This window comes from Lissotriton helveticus, chromosome 3_1 (assembly GCF_964261635.1).
Source record: "Lissotriton helveticus chromosome 3_1, aLisHel1.1, whole genome shotgun sequence".
In the NCBI taxonomy this organism is placed as follows: domain Eukaryota; kingdom Metazoa; phylum Chordata; class Amphibia; order Caudata; family Salamandridae; genus Lissotriton; species Lissotriton helveticus.
The window spans coordinates 358,294,882-358,318,006 of NC_136061.1; the positions used below are offsets into that span (position 1 = coordinate 358,294,882).

General features: G+C 48.6%; 1 protein-coding gene across 2 annotated transcripts in view; it reads right to left on the reverse strand.

Annotated features, from left to right (window-relative positions):
• TAOK1 (TAO kinase 1) overlaps window positions 1-23,125 on the reverse strand; it is a 1,359,031-nt gene that overhangs the window by 296,994 nt on the left and 1,038,912 nt on the right. For both annotated transcript variants that reach the window (XM_078680056.1, XM_078680057.1), the window contains exon 16: window positions 6,364-6,567. In XM_078680056.1, the coding sequence (XP_078536182.1) occupies window positions 6,364-6,567 (204 nt within the window). The remainder of the gene's footprint in view (window positions 1-6,363; window positions 6,568-23,125) is intronic.

Consider the following 23,125-nt stretch of genomic DNA (forward strand, 5'->3'; position numbering starts at 1 on the left):
CTATATTTGGTGTGATACCGGCATTTTTTCATTTGATTTTTTCCAGCCTCTTCGGGGGTTTACCGTTAATTCTCGCCTTGGCTGCCGGTGCACTGCTGTTAATTTGCCTGCTCAAAAATGGTTGCACATTCTGTGCCCCATGACAACCTGCCCCGGCTGCTCCAACTTCGTAATTGGATGCTTGAATACTATGGATCGCTGCCTCTGGCTACTTTGAGTGTGGCGTATGGTTTATCTTTCCGGTTTTCGTACATTACATGCGTGCAGCCAGTTTTCCACTGCTTGCATTGCAGATTTGAATGGGCTCTGGATTTGTATCTCTGCAACACGGTGTCTCCTAACCCAGATTATGATCTACTAATGAGTCCCTTGGTTGCTCATGAACTAGACTGTTCTGGTGTCAGGATTATGGCCTGAGCAGCGGCTCATGGAGTTCTAGGCAATTGGAATATATGGACTGCAGCCAATGACTTTCTGGCACACAGTTTTCTTGAAGAACATCCAAGTTGTCCTCTGATGGTGCTAGAGGCTCCGGCTGTTGAAGAACATGTGTGTTCTTTTCCATTACTGAATTGGATGGCTGAAATGTTCACTGACTAAAACAACGACTTCCTATTGGAGGCGGTTGCAACGTACTATGCCTATACGCTGTTGGACTGCAGTGACTATTTTTTTTTCTGCTTCATAGACACGTACTGGACTCATGATTTTTTCCTTCACTTTTTTTCCTCTACGCGTTACATGTGTTTTGACATTATGCCCACCTGTTGGGTTTAATAGGTTTTATGGTTACTAATTCGGAATTTACTCCCAATTATCCAGTTTGGCAAAATATTGAACTTGGTTCTGTCTCATTCGAACATGAACTCTGCGTTCTAACAATTGCCCCCCCTTATTGTGTGTTCTCCGATCAAGGGAGGGTGTAGTGAGGGCTGAGCCTCATTTGCGCACATTGCTATGTTAACATAGGCCTATTAGAAGTTTAAGCGCCATTTTACCTTTTGCTGCTTTTGTACACAACACTGCATATAGCTGTTGTTGTAAGTTAGGCTTCACATGAGAAAGGCTTGTTTTCAGCATCCCGAGACTTACATCGCGACCCTAGTCTGCACAGTGAGTGCTAAAGCCTCCAAGGTTATCATAACAAGGTAGCTGTTGTTCGGGCTGATCGGATCACGTTTTAGACATAACATACATGCAGCTGCAAGCCAACGGAGATTCTGGCGCCTTTAATATTACACTGTAGGCATGATTTCAGGCACTTGGAAGAATTCAGTTTCCAGAGAGATGTTGCAGATCCTGATGTGATACCCTCCTGCTGATCTTAGAGCTAAGATACCTTCTATATTTTATAAAACATGGTTCCAATTTAGGGAGGGTGATATACTAGGCGCTATAAGACCTGTTTTCACCATCATTGTAATATGATTTCTCCTTTTGTGTTTTATGTAATTGTAACAATGCTGATCATATTATTTCTAATCATATGTCTGCTTATGTTAGCAAAGATACTGCATCTTAGAGCACGTCGTTAAAATAAATATTTTAACCTTTCCTGTATCTTTTTTACTTCTGTTGTGGACTGGTATGAGAATACCAAAGAGTGTTCTTGATTCCCACCATTCCCGAGTATAACCTAAGTCGCATGTTCTGGGATGCCTTATCATCGGTTCCTTTGCTATAGGACGAAGAGCTAATGTGACACTGATGCTAGTCGGTTAGGGTTTCTAGGTACTGAGGTGAGTTTTCTGGTCCACCACAGTTCACTGAGGTCCTGGGTCTCTGTGCACAGTTCTGTGCAGGAGCAGAATCCCTGCAACAGTAGAAGGAGACTGAAGTGCTCCAGTAGTTATTGCAACTTCTGTATCCTTTTTCATTTTGTCAAGTGATTGGTCCTCTTGAGGCTCAAAGAGGTATTCCTTATCAAAAGGTGCATTAAGAATAGTTTGTTGGAATTCTGGTTTGAAAGCATATATTCTGAGCCATGCAGGTCTCCTAAGTAGAATGCAGACATTGACTCCTCTAGCTGCGGTATCTGCAGCACCTAACGCACAACTGATAGATGAATTGCAAATACATTTCCATTCCTGTGCTATTTCCTGTCCCCTTTTCTTGTGTTCTTCTGTGAGATACTGCAATAATTCATCCATCTCGTCCCTGTGTGCCCTATCATACCTAGCCAAAGTCCTTGTGTATTGGCTATACGCCAATGGTTGGCTGATTGAGCAGCTTCTCTCTTCCCCAAGGCATCTATTAGCGTTGAATCTTTATCTGGAGGTGGTGCCTCCCCTGAGGTTTGTGATATTGCCCTTTTACAGGTATTAGAGACAACTAAGGAATCCAAAGGGAACTGTCCCTTAATAATAACTAGGTCAGATGGTGGGGGTTTATATTTTTTGTCCACCCCTGGTATTAGGATACGTGACCTAATTGGAACCTTTACAATATCGTCTGAATGCCTCATCATACCTTTTAACATAGGCAATGACTGTGACGTTCTGTGTGTGTTTCCTAAAGTTTCAAACAGGAAATCCTCTTCTAAGGCTTCTTTATGTAAAGTCACTCTGTGGTAAGTGGCTACCAGTGCCGCACCGGAAGGCGCAGTGTTGGAATCAGAGTCTTGGTGCCTACCATGGCCTGGTGGCAGTGGTGGCCCAATAGCCTTTTATTTGGTTTTTGCCGGTTTGGTGGGCAAAGGGGCTTTGGAAGTCACGACACCCTGTCCAGCTGGAACGTCGTGGGACTCTTGTTCGATCTCAAATTTGGAATTGGCGTCTTGGACAAAGAAGGCCTCTTCATCTTCCACTGCCAACGCTTCCATCTCTTCTAGCTTGATATCTTCAGGGAAGATATCAGGGGTGTCCCCGATATTCTGCTGCTACATGTCTCTTCGTCAAGCTCAACGGTCAAGTAGACTCTTTTTGGATCGGAACGACTGACAAGCATCACTGTCTTCCTCTTTATGCTTTGGGGAGAGACAGCGGTTACAGACCATATGAAAGTCGGTGGGCGGGTATTTGGCATGGCACCAAGGACAGAATTGAAATGGTGTCAGTTTGGTGAAGAATCGATGATGGATTTGGATGGATCCTGATTAAAAGTTTCGAATCGGAACCTGATGGCGTACAGAAAACAATCTAACAATGGAGTCAATGCCCATGCGCATTATCACCAAAAGGAGGAGTCACCTTACCTCGTGACTAGAAAAGACTTCTTTGAAGAAAAAACACTTGCAAACATCAGGACCCAACACTAGATGGCAGGTGTATGCAAAGCATGTGTATCTACAGCACATATGCCTCGAACAAAAGGTTATCAGTTTGCAGGTAAGTAAACTACCTGCAATAATAGTTTTTAAAGGTTAGAATCAAGGTTCCCCCCAAGGTTCAGCTAAGCACTCAAATTGCACAACCTGCAGCACTGGGACGGCCGGGTGCAGAGCGCAGGGGCCCAATGTAAGCCAATAGTGCTAAGGGGGCCTTCGGTCAGGGGCCGCTTACAAGCAGGTCACTCGGTGTGGGAGCAAAGCTACTGGGGTTAGGATCAGCACAGGAGCTGCACCACCAGCGGCACAAAGGTAGCCGGATCCAGAGTGCCAAGAAGAAGTCCGCAGCCCTGGGGTTTGCTCTCCGGTTTGAAGAAAAGGCTGCAGACTCGGGCAGTGAGGTTTCCTGGAGGTGGCCACTGACAGGAGAGGTAAACTGGGTTCTTGAGTGATGCTTGGCTACCATCGGTTGGGCCACCCATGGCAGCGGGGATTCCGGTACAAGGATGTTTCAAGGCATTAGATCTTACCAGCTGAGGTCGGGAGGTCCCTTCAGACTGAGGCTGTCGTCGGTCTGGAGTTTGAGGTAGGTTGGGGATCGCCATAGCCTATGTCAGGATCGCTGGTGAGACTTCCCTGTGCTGCTGGGCCACTTGAACTCGGGTTGTGGGCTTCTGGTGCAGAGTGGTGTAGAACCGCGGAGCCGCCTGGATCTGGGTACTGTGTTGGAGCCTTTGGGGAGAAAATCTGGTGCTTACGGGAGACTGAGTCTTTTCAGATGAGTAAAGGGCAGGTCCTCCAGGCTCTGGGGGGCTGCTGGCTACGCCCGGGTTTCGCTGTAGGCAGGTCTGAATCAGGACAGGCGGGTAGGGCTGGGCACAAAGCAGTTGGTGTCCTCATCTTCATGGGTCAGCACGGCTCTTCGGTCCTCCTTCTTTCTTTTTGAATCTGAGGAGGCAAGGTTCAGGATCACCCCTAAATACTAAATTTCGGGGCGTTTACATAGGTGTGCAGGTAGGGACCAATTGGTCCTGTCCTTGAGGTGAGTACACCCCCTATAATGCCACCCTCCAGTGGGAGGGCGCCATGAGCCTCTTCCAAATTGGCTGGGTCCCCTCATCTTCAAGATGGAGGGGACTGAAGTGTGCTTCACCTCGACTCCCCCACCTGAGGGGTGGGGTTGGCAAAGGTGGGCACACCTCTTCTCCAAACTGAATTTTCCTGCTGATTCTCCCACCCATAGTGGGGGTGAGAAACGATGGGAGTCAGTTTCTTACAAAGGCGGCAGGCCTTAGAAGCTTCCCCTTCATGGACCCATGCCATCCTGGGGGAGGAGGCATGACACCTCTGCCCAGGATGGACGTTGTTTCAGGAGGCAGATAGCGGAGGCTCTCTACCTAGGAGTCCAGAAACCAGTCTGGTGGTGGCAAATGGCGAGCAGCCATTCAGGAACCACACAAGAGCTGGTTGTTTCACAGGGTGCATCTCTAAGAAGGCCGCTGTGTGCATTTTACATTAAATCCCACACTGGCACCAGTGTGGGTTTAATGTGCTGAGAAGTTTGCTACCAAACATCCCAGTGTTCAGTAAAGCCATTATGGAGTTGTGGAGTTCGTAATGACCAACTCCTAGATCATATACTCTTTATGGCGTTACTGCACATGACTTAGACAATGTAGGGGTACAGTACTCATGCAAATGTACCCTCACCTGTGGTCTACTGCACCCTGCTAGAGGGGTGGCTTACCTAGGCCATAGGCAGTGGATTGCAGGCATGGCACACACTTCACTTTTCTCTGTACCAAACAAATACGCAGCCTCCAATGGCAGGGCGTGGGTGTTAAGGTGCAGGGCCCCTAAGGTTGGCCCAATATGTGCTGCAGCCCTTGAAGGCCTTCCATGGTCACATTGCCCTTGGTACCCATGGTGCTTTTTTACAAGGGGCTTACCTGTAGCCAGGGAGATGCAAATTGGGGGACAATGGTACAGCTTTGGGTAAGAACACATGCCCTGGGAACCTGATTGTCAGGGACCCAGGGCACACTAAGTCAAAATGCATCATATGTCAGGCAAAAAGTGGGGGGTAATCATGCAAAGAGGGGCACTTTCCTACAATCAAGAGCAGCTATGGTTGCCATTTCTGTACTGCAAGAATGGGTAAAGCCTGACAGGCATCATTTAAAAATATACTGAGATTCAAGAAAGATTAAAACCTGTTTGGCAACATGCAATTTCAAGTGTTCAACGTCTCACTGGCTGTTGCATGTATAGCACCCTGACACATTTAGTTTTCATTAGTGATGTAAAAAAAGATAAATAAAATACAAATAAACACCTTTTCTATTAAATACCTTATTAATTTGTTGCACGTGTGCCAAACTTTCTCTTGAAAAAATATGTAACTGTCAGAAAATATGTTAAGTGCCTTGCAAAATATTTGAAAACTCAAAGCCCTTAAAAACAACTAACCAGGGTCTGATATGTTGGCCTTACACTACATTGCACTCTGCAATCCTAAAGCAGATAAAATGCCTGCTCGTTCACTTCTGGCCAAAATAGTTTGCTCCAATGCCCCATCACAGTGATGAAGTGGATGCCAGAAACAGCAAAGGAAAGAAAATCAACAAACCCTATGAGGATTTTTGTGTTTACTTGACAAGATTATAGAAATTCAAAACTTGGCTTAACATTTTCTTAAATGGAAGAATAATGAGTGAGGGAGAAACTTCGTATTTGTGTCCAGGTTACAGAAAAAGAGGCCTCCACAAGTGCTTATTCCAAGTAAGATCTTCTATTCAAAGTTTTTCCAACACCTCTTCATCAAAATGTACTTCTGTGAAAGCCGGGAGAGAGGAAACGGTTGTTCAATAGTGTTATCTGTGTTAGTGATTGCACAGGATAGCTGTTTTCTGAACAGAAAGAAAATGCTTACCTATGCCGCTCTATAATTTATATTACAAATATTGCTAATGTGATAAACAATGAAACTCGTCTATTAAGCTCTTCCAATCTGGCATATACTACCCTCATACTTTATTCGTTATATTTTTTTGTAACAATGCTAAGTCACATTACCCAATTACAGTTTCAAAACATACCTCTCGGACCAAATCTTGCTCTAGGTTATGACGACCAAGGAGCATACGTCTCTTGAAGCGGCGACATTCCAATTCAAGATACTGTCTTTGGCGCCGTAACAGGTTGGCTTCCTCCTCTGCCTGGAAATGCTGAATGTTCTCCTTTTGCTTAGAAAGCCACTCCTGCTTTTCCTTCTTTGGAGTACTCTGGTTTTCAGTTAACTCCTGACAAATAGGTTAAGAACAGGCAAAGTTGTGGGTTACTACTGTTGAAAGAACAGCTAAAACCTACATCATCTTCCTATGCTTGCATGGCGTGATATTCTGCTACTCAAACATACATTTAAAACAAGCACTTGCAATGCCAATAGACTGGATTATGAATGAACGTGGCCTTTGTGCCACTGATCGGTTCTGGCACTCAATAGGTCTTCATGCACACACTCTGTCACTCATCTTTGCACTCATGCATCCATGTATCACTGACACAATCTTACATTCACTTCCTGACACAACAGCAATAAAACATACTCAAAGTAAACAAAATATGCAAGATAAATTAAAAGGATAGAAGTAGAAAAAAAGAAAACATGCGGCCCACCAAACACAGCGCATATGGTTTCAATAACAAAACTAAACATAGTAGAAGGTGTCAGTCTTGCAGAGGTACTGTAAACAGTCTATTTTATTTGAAAATTCCACCAAGGCCATCACATTTAGAACAAACAGGTTGGTCATCTTGGAAGAGTAAAACAATGATAAGCAATGGAGAACAGCATTCAATAATGGTCTCCTGGTTTAGAAAAGTTGCCACGTGGGATGCCATCATCCACATGGCAAGAAAACCAATGACTGTTGTGGACTGCACCATTACCCAAAGAATTACGCTGTCAAGGATGGAAACAGAATGTAAATGGTCAATGGCAGAAAAGAGCTGACCCAAAGGATCGTGTATGTATGGATGACTTTATATATATGAATTATGTACAAATACATTTTTATAAGATCCTGGCAAATAGAAGAGATTATAGCAATACTTATTACAGTGCAAATCTTCTCTCCTTCTTTCCTTACAAAGGTGACCTGTGACATTTAATGTAACAGTTTACCACTGTGTAGGCTTTAATACTCAGTGATATCAATCAACCCTTAAATGCCTATTGACTAACATATTATTTTCGCAACCAATGTGTCACCCCCACTGCCTTTATTGTCATTTCCATTATAAGCAATCAAACCTTTATCTTGGCTTGTCACCATAACCAAATCAGACCTACAGTGTTGGTTATGAGTCTTCTCAAAAGGCACAGTCATGTATAGTGTGTACAAATATGTACTAACAAGTTATCAAAACAATATTAAATCCCTACTAACAAAGCATACTCTATCCTCATGGTTTGTTTGGGTTGTGGATCAGCCACACCAAAACCCTTGCCTACTACTGTAATCTGAGAGATTTCAAGTAAAAACAGTATCTGCCTTCGGGCTTTAGCAGTGTCATAACAATCCAAAGATAAAAGGCTACTGCCTTGAAGACGTGCTTTTCACAATAAGTAGGACCTACTTGCTTTGTGATAATTTTTCAATCTAAATAGATCACACAAAGAATCTGACATAACTTTTCTCAGTGAAGCAATAAGGCTTTACCATCGGCAAACACAGGTCTATTGAAGTGTGCATAAAATGGCAATCAGGCATACATTTATAAAATTGCAAATATTTACAAAATGACTGTTGGCAAAACAATATCTAATCCCTCGCAACATGGCCTAACATGAATCATCACAGTGACATTCTTCCCCCCAAGGAATGCCAGTAAGTGATCAACACCAAAACCCTTGCCTACTACGGTAATCTGTGAGTACCTGTAACCAAATAACTTTCTACTGATTGCAACCTAACTTAACAATCTACTGTTAGGTCTTTTGGCTTTATCATATGAGTTTCACAACACATAATCCAGGCCTACTGACGTGTAATAACTTTTAATAATAAAATGACCGAACGTATGACATCTGGCATAACATTTCCCCGTACACTAATCAAGCTTAAGCTGTTATCATTGGTATGCATATGTGTTTATGTATGTATTCGAAACACAACATATTCTCCAGAACGACAATTAGCATCCATTCTTGGATGCCAATATGTGCATACTATGTGCATACTATCGTTACATCCACAATATCTTTCTCATATGGAAAGGGAGTGAAATACAGTAACTGAAATCTAGCAACGATTTGAATCAAGTGAATGACAGAATACAATTCACCCACACAATCAGTAAATCAGAAATTTCATTTTTGGATGTTCAAATCAAGTTCATCAATATTCAACTTGTGACATCAATTTACACGAAACAGACAGACCGCAATAACTACTTGCATTACAGATCCTTTCACCAACCGAGCCTAAAACGCCATTTACCTTATTCGCAGTTGCTGCGTGCTAAAGAACAAGTTACTTACCTTCGGTAACGCTTTTTCTGGTAGATACAATATCTGCCTGTGGATTCCTCACCTTGTGAATATCCCCTTGCGTCAGCAACATTCGGAAATTCTTTTTGTAGCTTCGCACCGACGTGGACTTGGACGTCATAGAGACACGGCATCGCACGCAACTCCGCTGACGTCACCAACGCCTACAATAGGCCCACGCCGGCGTGATGACATCAGTTCCGCCCTTTTTTCCGTGCCTTCGAGGCACACGGACGGACCAATGACAGTAGTGAATATGCTACTTACCAGTATGCATCTGTTCTTGGCATGTAGGGCTGCTAACATTCATATCTGTTGCATTAGATCGCCGCCTAGTGTTGGGTCCGGATGATCGCACATTGTTGTCCTGGAAGAGTCTTCGAAGTATCCTGAGATAGGTGGCTCCTCCCCTGGACTACAGTGCGCATGGGCATCGGCTCCATCCCCAGATTGTTTTTAGCCATTGTGGCAGAGATGGAGTGTAAAGTGTAAAGGATGTCCATGCTAATGATTGAATGCAAGAGTATGTCTGCAGCTGCGACAGGCACCGGGGAGGAGGGTGGGCGATATGAATGTTAGCAGCCCTACATGCCAAGAACAGATGCATACTGGTAAGTAGCATATTCAGTTCGAGGCATGTGGGCTGCTAAATTCATATCTGTTGCATTGAATACATAGCAGTCCCTCCATTAGCGGCGGTTGCCCGTGCCAGCTGCAGAAACCTGAAAAAGTGTCTTGAGAACAGCCTGCCCAACAGCTGCCTGCTGTTTGGAATGCACATCAACACAGTAGTGTTTTGTAAAGGTATGTGGTGTAACCCATGTGGCTGCTCTACAAATGTCCTCTAAAGGAATGTTCCCCAGGAAAGCCATGGATGCCCCCAATTTGCGTGTGGAGTGCGCCCTTGGGGGTATTGTTAAGGTGCGTTTAGCCTTTTGATAGCAGATCTGGATGCACTTAACAATCCATCTGGCTATTCCTGCTTTGGAAATAGGGTTGCCCTTGTGCTGTGGCGAGAAGGCAACAAAAAGTTGTTTTGTTTTTCTAAAGGGTTGTGTCCTGTCAATATAGTACATCAACGCCCTTCTAACATCCAAAGCATGGAGCATTCTTTCCGCCACCGTTTGTGGGTTTTGGAAGAATGCAGGCAAGTCAATAGTTTGGTTGAGATGAAACTGTGACACCACCTTCGGAGGGAATTTAGGGTTAGTACGTAGTACCACCCTATTTGGATGAATTTGTATGAATGGCTCTTGTATTGTGAGCGCTTGCAGCTCACTAACACGTCTCAGTGACGTAATAGCAATAAGGAAAGCCACTTTCCATGTTAGGAACTGGAGTTCACACGAGTGTAGTGGCTCAAAAGGTGGTCCCATCAGCCTGGTGAGGACCACATTGAGGTTCCACACCGGAGCTGGCGGTGTCCTTGGGGGAATGACTTGTTTCAGACCTTCTAGGAAAGCCTTAATGGCAGGCACTCTGAAGACAGAGAGATGTTGCTGGTTCTGAAGGTAAGCTGCTATGGCGGATAGATGTATCCGAATGGAAGTGTAGGCTAGATTGCACTTGTAAAGATGTAACAGATAGCAAATGATGTTAGGGATAGATGCATCTAGCGGGTTTATGTTATTGGCTGTACAGTGAAGAACAAAACGCTTCCATTTAGCAGCATAGCATGCTCTGGTAGTCGGCTTCCTTGCCTCCTTGATGATGTCCATGCATTCTGGAGGTAGGTGAAGGTAGCCAAACTCTAGGACTTCAGGAGCCAGATCGCCAGGTTGAGCTGTTGCGGATCTGGATGCTGAATGTCTCCATGGTTCTGCGTCAAAAGCCTGGGCGTTAGGCGCAGCCTTTGATGCGGCACCACCGAGAGCTCCAGAAACGTGGTGTACCATGCTTGGCGTGCCCACGTTGGAGCAACTAGGATGAGTGTCATCGAGTGCTGCTTTAGTTTTCTCGCCACCAGCGGTATCAGAGGGGCTGGTGGAAAAGCGTACGCAAATTTGCCTGACCAGTTCATCCATATCGCATTCCCCTGCGATTGTGGGTGAGGGAACCTGGCGGCAAAGTGTTGGCATTTTGCGTTTTCGTTTGTGGCAAACAGGTCTATCTCCGGATGACCCCACTGCTGGAAGTACGGGCGGAGTACTGATGGGTGTAACTCCCACTCGTGAATTTGATGGCTGTATCTGCTGAGCAGATCTGCCATCTGATTGTCCTTGCCCGGGAGGTGTTCTGCCATGAGGAAAATGTTCCTCTGAATGGCCCACTTCCACATGCTCTGAGCCAGATGAGACAGCTGTGGCGAGTGGGTGCCTCCCTGCTTTTGAATGTAGTACATCGCAGTCATGTTGTCCGTCCGGACTAACACTACCTTGTTGCACAGATGTACATTGAAGGACTTGAGCGCCATGAAGATTGCCATCAGTTCCAGATAGTTGATGTGCATCTTCTGTTGCTGCGTCGTCCATAGTCCCTGCAATGTGTAAGTGAGCAGATGAGCTCCCCATCCCTGGAGAGATGCGTCCGTCGTCAGGGTAATCTGTGGCACTGGCTCTTGGAACAGTCGGCCCTTGCAAAGGTTGTGTGGAGTCCACCAATGCAGAGAGTTGAACGCCCGACTGGTAACCAACACTAGGTCTGTCAATTGTCCCTGAGCCTGTGTCCACTGGTTTGCTAAGCACTCCTGGAGCGGACGCATATGTAAACGTGCGTGAGGGACTATGAAGATGCAGGAGGCCATCATGCCAATCAACTGCATGAACACTCTCGCTGGAAGCGAGTGTTGTGGCCTGAACCTTTGGATCAGAGATTGCATGCTGTCTATCCTGACCTGGTTTGGCTGAGCCATAGCCGTCAGGGTATTGATCGTCGCGCCCAGAAACTGCCGGACATGTGCCGGCTGAAGGTGCGACTTCGGGTAGTTCAGCGAGAAGCCCAGATTGTGAAGGAGGTGAATGGTAGTCGACATGTCCGCGGTGCACTGTTGTTCCGACTTGGCTTGAACGAGCCAGTCGTCTAGGTAGGGGTAGACATGGATATTCTGCCTCCTGAGGTGCGCCGCCACCGTCGCCAGACACTTGGTAAACACTCTTGGGGCGGTGGTCACTCCGAAGGGTAGGACTTTGAACTGATAATGCCTGCCTTGGATAGTGAACCTGAGGTATTTTCTGTGGGATGGGTGTAGTGGTATGTGGAAATAAGCATCCTTGAGGTCTAAGGTTGCTAAGAAGTCCCCTTGGTTTAACAAGGGAAGAATCTGTTGCAGTGTAAGCATATGGAAATGTTCTGACAGTATATGCAGGTTGAGGGGACGCAGATCCAGAATGGGTCTGAGAGATCCGTCCTTCTTTGGAATAAGGAAGTACAGGGAATATACCCCTGTGCCTTCCTCCTCCACTGGCACGAGCTCGATTGCGCCTTTTTGCAGCATCACCACCACCTCCTGCTGCAATAAGTGCAAGTGCTCTGCGGACATAGGTCGCTGCCTTGGTGGAATGTTGGGTGGAGTGGACTTTAACTCTAGACAATAACCGTACTGGACAAGTTGTCGTACCCACCTGTCTGTGGTGATGTTTGTCCAGAGCGGCAGGAACTGCTGTAGTCTCCCCCCGACAGGTGTTAAATGGTCGGGGGGCAGTGACAGAGTCACTGTTTGTTTGGGGCAGAGGAACGGGAGTTGTTGTTTCCTCTGCCACGTCCTTTGGTGCTGTTTCCTCGATAACCCCCTTTATTCTGCTTTGGGTAGGAGGACTGTGCTCCACCTCTAGTGAACTGTGATTGTTGACCCATCTGTCCTCTGGGGACTCCACGTGCACCTGAGCGACGAAAAGTGTTGCCCCGGAATTGTTGTGATTGAAGGGCCCCCATAGACTTAGCTGTTTCGTTGTCTTTCTTAATCTTTTCGAGGGTGGTGTCAACATCAGGACCAAACAGTCTATCAGGATTGACGGGTTGATTGAGTATGGTCGTTTGAATGTCCGGTTTAAACCCTGATATGCGTAGCCACGCTTGTCGTCTCAGCATGACGCTAGTGTTAATAGCCCTAGCTGCTGTGTCAGCGGCATCAAGTGCACACTTTATGGCTGCGTTGGAGATGAGTTTGCCCTCCTCTATAAGCAGTTTGGTAGCCTCTTGAAACTGCGAAGGCAGGTGTTCTAAAACTTGCTCTAGGGTGTCGTAATGCGCCCTATCATAACGTGCTAACAGTGCTTGTGTATTCGCAATCCGCCAGAAATTTGCGGCTTGCGCAGCTACCCTTTTGCCCCCTGCCTCAAGCACTTTAGACTCCTTGTCTGGGGGAGGAGCTTCACCCGTCGTCTGGGAGTTTGCCCGTTTGCGGGCATTCGCGACCACAAGAGAGTCTAGTGGCAACTGTCCCCGAATGTATGCAGGGTCTGCAGGTGCTGGTCTGTATTTCTTTTCGATGCATGGATTGACCACCCTCGCCCTGGTAGGCTCTTTAAAGATGTCCGCAGCATGTTTAAGGACACCTTTGAGCATAGGCAGTGTCTTTACTGTCTTTTCGGAGACAGAAAAAGTGTCAAACAGAAAATCTTCCTCCACTGGGTCAGCATGCATGTCCACATCATGATTAGCAGCTGCCCGTTCAATGAGTGCATGAAAACCTGCAGAGTCTTCTGTGGGGGATGCACGTGCACTGAAAGGCTGTGGGTCCTGCCCCACAATCTGTATCCCTTGGTCGCCTATGTCGTCATAGGAATCCTGCTGTGCATCGGGTTCATTGATGGGGAAAGTGTACTGGTCATCTTGTCCATAGTCCTCTCCCTCAGAGTGTTCGGGGGAAGGTGTCGGACTCCTTCTAGGAGGAGGCTGGATAGGTTCAATCAGGACTGGAGCATCCTGTGCAAGCCTCTTCTTCTTCAGTGGGATAACATAAGAGTCCACTGGGTTGGAAGTGATCTTTCTCTTGTAAAGGGTCAACTTGCCCGTGTGTGCGTCGATAAAACGCTCCGAATCGTCTCCGGAGTCGAGTTGTCGACCCGATACTCCAGCAGACGTGGACGAGTCCGATGTCTTTGGCGCCGTCTTTGGCGCAAAGGCCTTTGGTGCCTCCTTTGGCGGCAGAAGGAAGAGAAGTTTGCTAGCAGGCTTAGCCGGCATGTCCATCGGCTTCTGTTGCGACGGCGCCGGAGCCGACGTCGTAGAGGCCTTATCCCGAATTCTCTGGAGTGAAGCGGCGATGAGGGATGCTTCACCCACGGCGTCACTTGGCGCCGACGAGGAGGCCTTCACCTTGCCTTCGGAACCGACGTCTTGTGGTCCCTTCGGAGTCTTAGACGTCGATGCTGCAGCCGTAGACACCGAGTCCTTGGACCGATGTGTTGAGCTTCCGCTCTTTGATCCGTGGGATCGCACAGGCTCCGTGTCAACCACGCGTCCGACTAGCGACGTCTCAGTCGGCACCGGAGTCTTGTCGCTGGCTTTGGCGGACTTTGACGGCGTCGTCCCGGTCGACCCGTGCCGGACAACCTTCTTAGAGGATGCCTCCTCCGTTGACGACTTCGGCACTGTCGAATCGACAGTTTTCTTCGACTTCTGTGGACCGGAGGCCGACGGAGTCGATGAGGTAGCAGGCTTTGGTGTTTTCGGTGGAATGGCCGCCATCTTAGATGCACTCGAATCCGTTAGTTTCGGTTTCGTTTTCGTGTCGGCCATTTTAGGTGTAGTCGATACCGTGTGTTTCGGTTTCGGTTTCGATACTGGCTGCGTAGCAAGTATGTCCGTGGCCGGACCTGAAGGCGGGGCCGTGGCTTGCGGTACGGGGTCTTGGGTAAGGCCGAGTGGCGATCCCGTGACCCGAGCCTGATCCGCGTAACCTTCGGGGCATAGCTCATCCCCTGAGCTATCTTCCGCGGCCCCATAAACTTCTTCGACGTCCCCTACCTCGTCGACGTATTCAAGGCCTTGATCCACGACTCCGTCGTCGTCTTCCGGATCCGCCTCGACCTCCGTCGCGGGCGGCGAGATTTCAAGATGATGGCTTAGGCCCTCTTCTTCCAGTTCGCCGAAGATGTTCTCTGGAGCCGGGGCCGCTTGTCTGGCCTCGAGGCGCACCGCGCGCCGAAGCTTGAGCGTCTTCTTTGACCTGAATCTGGAGCAGGCCTTGCAGTTGTCCTCGTTATGGTCTGGCGAAAGGCATTTGTTACAGACCGGGTGCACATCGATATGTGGGTATTTGGACCCACAGACGGGGCAGTATTTAAACGGGCTCCGCTCCATGCTGAAAAGTTCTGGTCGTGTTGCGATGAGAAGGCCTCGATGTCCGAAGAGTGATACGACTCCGCAGATTCCGACTCAAAGAGACGGAAGAACTCGAGACCGTACGCAAACAATACCGACGTAATGAAACTAAGGCCTTTTGGCCGTAAAAAAGCTAGTTTTCTCGGTTCCGACAGAGAGACGTCGAGACCGCATCCGAACCCAATGGCGGAAAAAAACAATCTGGGGATGGAGCCGATGCCCATGCGCACTGTAGTCCAGGGGAGGAGCCACCTATCTCAGGATACTTCGAAGACTCTTCCAGGACAACAATGTGCGATCATCCGGACCCAACACTAGGCGGCGATCTAATGCAACAGATATGAATTTAGCAGCCCACATGCCTCGAACACATATACACAGTACAAATATCAAGGTAACACACACAGTGTGAAGCAAATGCAATAAAACATTTGAAATAAATAACTCCTTGACAATAAAATAAATACATTACAGAAACTCTGGTATAGAAGAGTGGACAACGGGGAGGCGGGTAGGTCAGTGAGGAATACACAGCAGATATTGCATCTACCAGAAAAAGCGTTACCGAAGGTAAGTAACTTGTTCTTCTGATAGATACATCTGCCGTGTGGATTCCTCACCTTGTTAATAGAGTCCCACAGCAGTCCCCACTCCCGGAGGAGGGTGTCCACTCTTCTAGACCAGGAAATCCTGGAGAACAGAGCGTGCAAAGTGACCGTCCCTCCTCACTTCGGAAACCAAGCAGAAATGCTTCGCGAAAGTGTGGAGGGAAGACCAAGTTGCCGCTCTACAAATATCCTCTACAGGAACACCTCTAGCCAATGCTGAGGTTGAAGACTTAGCTCTTGTAGAATGAGCCCTTATACCCTCTGGTCGTTCCTTACCGGCCAAAGAGTAGCAGATCTTTATACAGAGGACGATCTATCTTGACAAAGTTCTTTTATGGACCGCTCTTCCTTTCTTGCAGCCAGCAAACCCAATGTAGAGCTGGTCATCCAAACGAAAGTCTTTAGATCTGTCCAAGTAAAAAGACACCGCCCTTTTGGGGTCCAGACGGTGCAACCTCTCCTCATCCTTAGAAGGGTGTGGGGGAGGATAAAAGGTAGGGAGGGTAATGGATTGACCAAGGGGGAAAGGAGTCACCACCTTAGGCAGAAAAGCAGCCCTGGTCCTAAGAACCATTCGATCAGCATGAATGGTCAAGAAAGGGGGCTTGAAACTAAGAGCTTGAAGGCCACTTACCCTCCTTGCCAAGGTTATTGCAACGAGGAAGACTGCTTTAAGAGTTAGAAGCCTCATAGGACATTTGTGAAGAGGCTCAAAGGGAGCACCCATTAAAAAGGTCAATACAAGATTTAAGTCCCACTGAGGCACAATAAAAGGAGTAGGAGGGAACTTATTTGTGAGGCCCTTCAAAAACCTTAAAACTACAGGAGATTTATAAAGAGATGGCTTGTCAGGCAAACAAAGAAATGCCGACAGCGCTGAAAGATAGCCCTTCATTGTGGCAACAGCAAGCCCCTGTTGCGCCAGAGAAAGGGCAAACTGGAGAACATCAGACAAATGGGCTCTCAAAGGGTCAATAGATTTCTCCCCACACCACGTGACAAATTTTGACCACCTATAAGAATAGATGGACTTAGTGGAGTCACGCCTGGCTGACAAGATGACATCCACCACGTCAGGCGGGAGAGAAAAGGAATTCAGGTTGCCCCGTTCAATCTCCAGGCATGAAGGTGTAATGTCTGGAGGTGGGGGTGTAGAACCTGCCCCTCCATCTGAGAGAGGAGGTCTGCCCTGAGAGGGAGACGGAGCGGCGGGTGAGAGGAGAGGTGGAGAAGATCTGTATACCACACCCTTCTTGGCCAGTCCGGGGCGACCAATATGACTTGGGCCCGGTCTTGGCGAATCTTCCTCAGAACCCGAGGAATCAAGGGTATGGGAGGAAAAGCGTAAAGGAGTTGATTTCCCCAACTTAACTGAAACCCCCAAGGCTCCTTGCATCGGATACTGGAGACTGCAGAATGACAGGCAGCGAGCATTCTCGCGAGTGGCGAACAGGTCCACCCGAGGAGTCCCCCACATCTGAAAGATGTCGTGAACCACCTCCGGGTGAAGCCTCCACTCGTGGTCGGCAGAGAAATGCCGACTGAGACTGTCTGCACGAACGTTCAGAACTCCGGCCAGATGATTTGCCATCAGACAAATCTGATGGTCCTGAACCCAGGACCAGAGATGCAGAGCCTCTCTGCAGAGACACTGTGACCCCACTCCTCCCTGTTTGTTGATGTACCACATCGCGGTCGTGTTGTCCGTCAGGACCTGGACCGAACGACCGCAAAGGGAAGGGAGGAAGGCCTTGAGCGCCAAACGTATCGCCCGCAATTCTAGAAGGTTGATGTGAAGCAACCTCTCCTCTGGAGACCAAAGACCCTTGACCTCCAGATCCCCCAGATGAGCACCCCACCCTAGAGTGGATGCATCCGTTATCACTGTGGCCACCGGAGGAGGCAGCTGAAAAGGCTTCCCCTGAGACAGGTTGCCTTCCACGCCCCACCAAGACAGATCCGCCGCAGCTTAACTGGAGATCCTCACTGACTCCCTGAGATCTCCGTTGTGCTGATACCACTGCCTGCGGAGGCACCACTGGAGCGCCCTCATGTGCCAGCGTGCATGGTTGACCAACAGAATGCATGAAGCCATTAGACCGAGCAGGCGAAGGACCTTCAGGACTGGAACGACCGCTCCATTGTAAAATAAAGGAATCATTTCCTGTATGTCGTGAATCCTTTGAGGAGGAGGGAATGCACGACATACAGTTGTGTCCAGTACAGCACCTATGAACAGGTTGCGCTGGGAGGGCACCAGGTGAGACTTGGGTACATTTATCGAAAAACCCAACCTGTACAACAACTGGGTTGTCTCTCGCAGATGATGGAGCACTCTCTCTGACGACTCTGCTTTGATCAGCCAGTCGTCCAAATAAGGGAATACAGGAATCCATGACCTTCTGAGATGCGCCGCCACCACTGCCATCACCTTGGTGAAGACTCGAGGCGCACTAGTAAGCCCAAACGGAAGGACCGCAAACTGATAGTGCTGCGATTCCACCGTAAAACGGAGATACTTCCTGTGCGACTTCAGGATGGGGATGTGAAAATACGCATCCTGCAAGTCGAGCGACACCATCCAGTCTTCTTCCAGCAGTGCCTGAAGAACCTTAGCAAGGGTGAGCATCTTGAATTTCTCTTGTTTCAGATAGAGATTCAAGATCCTGAGATCCAGGATTGGACGAAGCCTGCCATCCTTCTTGGGAATCAGGAAATACCGGGAGTAGCATCCCTGACCCCTTTCCTGCTCTGGGACCACCTCTATCGCACCCTTTCTTAAAGCTTGAACTTCCTCCTGTAGGAGCAACAGATTTTCCTCTGAGCAATATCCCTGGCAAGGAGAGTAATTGGGAGGGAATTTCCGAAAGGGAAGGGCATACCCATTTTCTACGAGATTGAGAACCCAAAGATCTGATGTAGCCAATTCCCAATCCCGTAGAAAGTGGGTAAGCCGACCCCGCACCGGACCCACATGATCCTGAATGGCGGATCTAGGGCTGCTTTTCTGTGGCTGGGGGGTTGGAGGAGGTGGAGGAGGAAGAGGCTTGACGTCCACGAGGACGTGCCCTTTGCTTTCCCCTATATGACCGAAACAAGGTATTTTGCTGCTGTTGCTGCTGCTGTTGACCTTGTCTATAGGTACGAAAATAAGAGCGTCCAAAACCTCTGAACTTTCTGGTCGTTGAACCTCTTACTTGAAGACCAAGAGATCTAGCAGTTGCCCTGCTATCCTTAAATCTCTCTAAGGCTGTATCTGCCTTTTTGCCAAAGAGTCCAACTCCATCAAAAGGTAAATCTAAAAGTGCAGACTGCACATCCGTAGAAAAATCCGAGGATTTCAGCCAAGCTGACCTACTAGTGGCAACCGCAGTGCCCATGATCCGTGCCACAGAATCTGCAGTATCTAGACCGCTCTGGATAACCTGACGAGCTGCTGCTTGAGTATCAGATAATACCTCCTCAAAGTCACCCCTGCAGTCCTCTGGAACCTTAGGAATCAACAAACGCATTGAGTCCATAAGTGCGTGCACATACCTTCCCATAAGACAAGTGGCATTTGTTGACTTTAATGCCATACTTGCGGAGGAGAAAGTTTTCTTGGCCACTTGATCTTGTTTCTTGGCCTCCTTGTCACCAGGCACTTGGGGAAAAGCACCAACTGACTTTTTAGAGCACGCAGCCTGAATCATTAGACTTTCAGGGGAAGGGTGAGATGATAAAAAGGCAGGGTCCTCGGGAGCCACCCTATATCTCCTCGCCACACTTTTTGAGACAGCAGGAGCAGAAAGAGGCTTTTTCCACACCTCCATAATAGGTTCAGTTAATGCCTCATTAAATGGGAGCACAGCTGAGCTTGGAGAATGGAGTACCTCTGTAAGTAGATGTAGGAAGGTAGATCCCTGACTATGGTTGCCCCCAACTTTTTGCCTGGTGTTTTGCTGGTTTTCTGACTTAGTTGACCTGGGGCCCTGCTATACAGGACCCCAGGCCCACTGCTCTCTCTGCAAAATGGATTCCATGTACCTTAGGTACATATCTAATCGGATACGGAGTCACCTTATCAGTCCCTGTACAGTGTACCTTAGGTACCCAGGGCATAGGTGTACCCAGGGCCTACCAGGGGCTGCAGCATGTATTATGCCACCCCTGGCTGGCCATCCAAATCTGACACAACTGTCTGCTTGACAGCTGGGGCAAGGTGGTGTAATCACCCTTTGCTTTAGATATAGTATACCTATATCTAACCCTAAAAATGGACACACAGATCTCCTATCAGTCACTCCTATGGCAGGCCTTAACAATCCTGAAGGCAGAGTGCTTGGAATCGTGTGAGATAGTGCTCTGGCATGAGCTGAGCCTGTCTGCGGCTTTCGGGATCTATCCCTTAGCCGTTTCCATGATCTCGCATACCATATACTCTTAAGTGCATTATAATCCTTGCGGTTATATGCCAACTCTGGTATCGCTTTATCAAAACATGTTGAGTAAGGTGTCATACGAATTGGAATACTAACCCCTCGCCAATTCTGGCGACGGGGTTAGCATTCCACCCTTCTAGAGGGACACGACATGGATGTAACCTGTAACCCCGGTTAAAGTCAGGCAGAGCCTTGGCATCCACAAAATGGATGCTGCCACCGAGACACAAGTCTGCCCTCCTGCTGCTGGGAGTCCTCCCAGAGCAGGAGGCAAGGACAAAGGGTTTCCTGCCAGGGGCGGTGCCAGCACCGTCCCAGACAGGGTTTTGTGTATTCCAGGTAGGCAGGGCTACAGAGGAAGGTGACTGCAAGTGGCACCCCGGTGCTCACTGTGCATAGGCCGGCTTGAACCAGTTCCAGGGGCACACCAGCCCCTGAGCTGGGGAAAGCCCGCCAAAGGAGAAGGGTGTAACCACCCCCCTCCTGGTCCCACCCATAGGGCAGGACTTAGTCGCGTGCCAGCCCCCCTTTCCAAGATAAAGGTAGGAGCAGGCCCCCTTCCAAATTAGATCATCTTTGGAATCAAGACACGACTTTCTACGAAAGGACATCAAGATTTCTTCTTCAAGATTCTCCCTTGTGACTAAGGAGTAGTCACCCTGCATCCGCAGGCACCATCTTAAGAACACTGCGGTCTGCTGCAAGTCCTTCCTCCGGAATCTGACTGCCCAGCTCGACGAGAACCGGCTTCCCTGGCACCTCTGACCTCTACCCACCTCTACAGCCAAGCTGAGAACCGTGGGTGCGACGAGACCTCGAGGGACCGGCCATCTTCAAGACTGCACGACTTCTTTCCAGCACGACCGCCGAGGGATCCTCTGGTGAGTGCTCTGGGGTCCGAGAAGCCCCAACCCTGAGCAGCCCCAGCACCGAAGTTCAGCCTCCCAGCATCTCCACGATCTGCGTGGGGCCCTTCTGCTTTTTGCTGCTCACCGCGTTGTTTGGCTACTAGCCCGCTGGCTTGTGGCCTTCTTAACGACGCCCGACGACATCACTGTTGCTGGTCTGGTTGCTCCAGACTGGCCCTTGCTCCCTTCCAAGAGAGGAGCACCCCGGACCCTCCTGGTCCACTCCAGACGCCATTTTAGGTCCACCGCGTGGGCTTGAATTTGCCAAGACTTGTTGCCCCAATCCTGGGTCCAGCGACGTCGAGAGCATCATCCATCGTGGGACAGCTCGTACCTCCATCCTGGTCGCCGACAACGCCTCCTGGTCCGTGAGACTACAGAGCCCAGCGTCGCCCACTCACCTAGTCGAGGTGAATACCATCCGGTGCCCTCCTGGTGCCACCTGACTACTGGCTAGTAGTCACGAACTTGGTCCCCTCTGCTTTCAGGTGTCATCTATCTTCGATCCAAGCTTGGATCACCCGAACAATCTTCACTGGTCGCCTGCCAGCAACTCCTTTCCTTCAGGCTCCTGGTTCGTCAACGGAGAATCCCGACGTCTTTTCAGACCTATGCAGCTGCAGCCCCTGGGCTAGGTAACTTCGGCATTTCGGTGCCTCAGCATAGCCTCACTATCCAAGGGTCCAGATCCACTTTCGTTTTTGACCTACCTAGTCGGGTTCGCCCGAGAACACTAACTTTGTGAATTCTAGTTTCCATAGACTTTGTCCCGCATCCCGCGTGAGAGTGCACACACTGCACCCGAGTTCCCTAGGCCTCCTGCTAGTAATCTAAAGGTTCAGTAGTCCAGCCCTAGCGATCCCAAAACCTCTGAGAATCGTTACTTACCTGCTAGTAATTCGCATTCCACTTTTGTAGTATATGGTTTTTCGTGCCCCTCGGGCATTTGTGTAAATTGTGTGACTTAAAGTATTTTTATAAGAGTTTTGTTGTGTGCTTAGCTCCCTGTCTCATAAAGAGCCAGGGTAGTCTTGTTATAAATAAATGCACTGTTTATTTTCATAACAACTTGTGTGGTGTCCTTTCACTGGGTGTTCAAGGGGTAATGTGATGGTAAAACAGCTGGCTTAACACGCCCTCTAGAGTCTTAGCCTTAGACTGCTCGTATCCATGCTACTAGGATAGCTGGTCTATAAGGTTGACTTACAACCAATCATCAATAAGGGTTGTTTGGACTGATATATAGTGATCACTAGAATAGTGAGCACTGCACATCAGGCCAACTTCTCACAGTAGATTTGACTTAAACTCAACAGTTGGTAATGTCAAGCCTAAAAGTCCTGCTGCCTTTCTCATTACCACGTGATATGGCTGGACATCCTTTGAAGGCGTATCCGGACCTGATGGTAACACCCACTCTGGGGGAAAATCAAGACCACTAGCATCAGCCAGCTCTTCGAAATAATTCTCATCCAGTTCACCTTCCTCCAAGTCTGAATGAGACTCATAATACCTCCGTTCTTCCAGGAGACGTTGAGCTTCCCTCCTAGACCTCTCTTTAACACGGATCGCAGCCGGATCCACCTCCGATGGCGCGGGAGCCGACGTCGGTACAGAATCCGAAGGCTTAGAAGGATGCTCCAAAGATTTGCTTGGAGCGGGCGATACCGGTGCCGTCGACTTCGGTCGAGCCGGCGTCGACCTCGGTGGAGCCGGGTACTGCCACAGCGGAGTCGGGGCTGGCATATACAGCATGAAAGGTGCCGGGGCATAAGAGTGAGGCACACCCAAATTAAATGCCATTGGACCCATGGGACCCGAAGGTGCACCAGAGGGGTACCATGATCTTGAGAATACTCCATACATAGCGTTCAGGAACGATAATGGACCCTGACCTGGTGCAGGAAAAGGTGGATGATCACCCTCAGGCCGATCTCGAGGCAGATTCGAATCCGGCTCTTCAACAGGCGCCGATTCCTCTTCCTCATTAGGAACTTCCTCGACCTCTTCTTGAGCCGGAGACTGCATTGGAGTTGGATTGGAAACCGGAGTCTGAGATTGAACCTGCGACTCCGAAGGCGAGGCTTCATCTTCCCGATCCGAAA